The sequence below is a fragment of the Limulus polyphemus genome, unplaced genomic scaffold (genome assembly GCF_000517525.1).
Source record: "Limulus polyphemus unplaced genomic scaffold, Limulus_polyphemus-2.1.2 Scaffold5122, whole genome shotgun sequence".
Taxonomy (NCBI): Eukaryota; Metazoa; Arthropoda; class Merostomata; order Xiphosura; family Limulidae; genus Limulus; species Limulus polyphemus.
Window position 1 is genome coordinate 38686 of NW_013670732.1, and position 3516 is coordinate 42201.

Below are 3516 nucleotides of genomic sequence, written 5' to 3' on the forward strand. Positions count from 1 at the left end.
CCCTAATCTCCATAATAATAACGCTTGAAAAAGAGCGAGGAAAAAGTGGTGTAAAGAAGTCAATATAACCGTTGTGGTGCAAAGAAGTCAATATAACTGTTGTGTAGTAGTGTAAAAAATCGATATCACTGTAGTGGTGCAAAGAAGTCAATATCACTGTAGTGGTGCAAAGAAGTCAATATAACTGTAGTGATGTAATGAAGTCAATATAACTGTAGTGGTGTAAAGATATGATGTTTAAGCTTTGGTTACGAATTATATTCTACTTGTGGGCAAGGCCTGGCATGGCCTAGTGTAGTAAAGAGCTCGACTCGCAATATGCGGGTCGCAGTTTCGAATCCTGTAACCGAAAAAAGCTTACCTTTCCAGCCAACAAGGCGTTATAATGTGGTGGATGGTGTTTTGCCTTCACTCTATTCTATTACTTCAAAATTGGGGATGGCTAACACAGATAACCCTCGAGTTGCTTTGCGCAAACTTCAAGAAACAAAAAACTTCTGGGCGAAGCATCATATATTTTGTTATTGCTGTAATTACGTTGTCTTATATTTCTATAGAAAATCTAAATTTTGATTTAACATTGTGTCATAATACCATTAACATTTTTTGTAGTTAAAAAATTGGTGTGCTGTTTTACTTAGGACAAGTTAATAATGTTTTTCTTTTTTATAGATATATACGTTGTTGTTGTTTGTTATTACGCACAAAGCTTCACAAAGGACTGTCCTCTACCCACCACGGGTATCGAAACCCGGTTTCGAGCAGTATAAATCCGCAGACATACTGCTGTGCCATTAAGGGGGGGATATATATGTCGTAAATAAATTTAAAAACCTAACATCACACGTGTGGAACGAACCAATGAAAAAAATATACAGGTACAAAGTTGGCATGGTACAACGTGTCCTAGTGATAGAGGTATCTGTGGAGATAGGGCCTACACAGCGATACTGATAAATCGTATGTAATATAATAAGAGTTATACTGTCCTTATCTTCTACAATCCCTTAGTTATTTCAATGACTCGTCTTTAAGAAGATGTTTAAATGAAAATTTTGTAAAGTGTGTTCATCCTATTTATCTACTTCAAATCATTTGGCGATGAAAGAGAACCGGAGATTTTAATTTGACGTAATAAGAAATACTTGACTGAATTGTACTCAGTGTAAAATAACATTAAGTTTTAGAAACACTATAGCAGTGATATTGATTTTTACACTACTACAGTTATATGATTTTTTACACCACAATAATTATATTGATTTTTTACACCACAACAATTATATTGACTTCTTTACATCACTACAGTTATATTGACTTCTTTACACCATACAGCTTTATTTACTTCTTCCTGTTAGTTGATGCGATGATAATTGGTTCACTATATTTCAAAATAACTACTTTTTTATAATAAAATGTACAATGGACATAAGATTTTACAACAGTAAGAGTATCTGTAGAGTACAACGGATATGAGATTTTACGACAAATGGTATCGAATTCAAATAAACTGATACCTTTAGGTTTCCGTCTCTGTGTGTAGTGTAAACGTATGTAACATTCTGTATTTAGTAAAACAACTTGACAAAAGTATTAATAATTAGTACCATTAATACGAACTGGTAAACATGTGATCTTTCGTAATGAATATACCAATGACGTTATGACAGAAAAAAAAAGGCAACGTGACTTGGTTCCAAATTTGAAAGATTACAAATGAAAACATTGTATGCTTGTTTTCAAATATTTTCCGAACGACCAAATATTTGTCATATTTCCTTAAAGAAAAAAAGTTTAAAGTTATGAATAATAACTTCTGTATGGGTACAACTAACGATAGAATAAATATGAACATTTAATTGGTAAGAATTGAGATTATTTCCAGTAAAAAAATGTAAACTGTGTAAGTATGGGCGTTTATTTAAGCCATTTTTTTATTCTTTTAGGGACGACAAGTAATGGGCACGCTCCTGTGTTAAACCTTTCTCAACATAGTAGTCGTGCAGCTGGCTACAACAACATTAGTAATGGCGGAAGTGGTAATAACAGCGGAAGTGACGGTGCGTACAATGAACACATGGATGATGACGACAGTGAAGATGACGATGATGACCACGAGCATGGTGCGTAACTTAGGAGTTCTCATTTCTCAATTATTATCAAACATAGAATGTAATTTAATATTTATGTTGGACTTACCTAATGACGGGATTCAGTAATGGGGATGTTTTTAACTTAACGAGGGATTCCCTACTGGTTATGTTTTTGGCTTACTTAATGTCAGTATTCAGTAGTGGTGATGTTTTTTGTCTTAATTAATGACGGGATTCAGTAGTGGGGATGTTTTGGCTTACTTAATGTCAGTATTCAGTACTGGTGATGTTTTTGGTTATTAAATGACGGGATTCAGTACTGGTTATGTTTTTGGCTTACTTAACGACAATATTCAGTAGTGGTGATGTTTTTTGTCTAACTTAGTAACGTGATTCATTAGTGTATTTGTTTTTTGTCTTACTTAGTGACGGGATCCAGTAGTGGTGATGTTTTTGTCTTACTTAGTGACGGGATCCAGTAGTGGTGATGTTTTTTGTCTTACTTAGTGACGGGATCCAGTAGTGGTGATGTTTTTTGTCTTACTTAACGACAATATTCAGTATTGACAATATTATTAGCTTAGTTATCGATTGGATTCAGGAACGGAAATTTTCCTAGTTGTTTTATCTACGTTTACATAAACTTAAGAAATATTTTACAAATCCTATAACAAATAATTCTCAAGATATAGTTCATTTGTTCTCAGCTTCAAGTTCGTGCTGAGCTATATTTTACATCTGAGTAATGATGGCTTTACTATACACGTAAGTATGGCAAAAAAGCAAGTTGTACAGGGGGTTACAACTCTGTTTCGAATGTCAGAATGTGGGTTGGATGGCATTCACACGTGATGTATATCATAGCAGTAGAAATAAATTACCATATTATTTTTACTTTGTGGGTTTAATGTACGTTTTATACTTCAAAATTCAAATTAATGTACATATAATGAAGTATTTCAGTCCTACAGAGTTTTATTCTTCCACATTATGTTGTTATTTTATGCGTTTACGCAGGACTAAAATGATTTAAGTGTATGATGCTGTACCATCTATCAATTGAATTGTCATAAATAATTAAACGACATTCTACTATTAAAGTGTAATTTTCTATCATCAGACTTCAGTGACACCCCAGATGTAAGCAGTACCGCCAACACCGACCACCTTTCTGCCCAGAATGCGCTGTTTTTTCAGAGTCTGAACAATGGCGGTGGCGCCACCATGGGGCAGGCTGTGTCATCAATAGAGACTTTGTTAAGAAACATACAGGGACTATTGAAGGTGGCTGCAGACAATGCTAGACAACAAGAGAGACAGATAAATATAGAAAAAGGTAGTTTTACTAGAAATAGTTCTACAGATACTCTTGCTGTTGTAAAATCTCATATCCATTGTACTCTACAGATACCCTTGCTGTCGT

General features: G+C 34.2%; 1 protein-coding gene across 1 annotated transcript in view; it reads left to right on the forward strand.

Annotated features, from left to right (window-relative positions):
- The window catches only part of LOC106472157 (dachshund homolog 1-like), a 47253-nt gene that overhangs the window by 29261 nt on the left and 14476 nt on the right, over positions 1-3516 (forward strand). Inside the window, exons 6-7 of the mRNA XM_022400758.1 lie at positions 1947-2123; positions 3214-3429. Of these exons, the coding sequence (XP_022256466.1) occupies positions 1947-2123; positions 3214-3429 (393 nt within the window). The remainder of the gene's footprint in view (positions 1-1946; positions 2124-3213; positions 3430-3516) is intronic.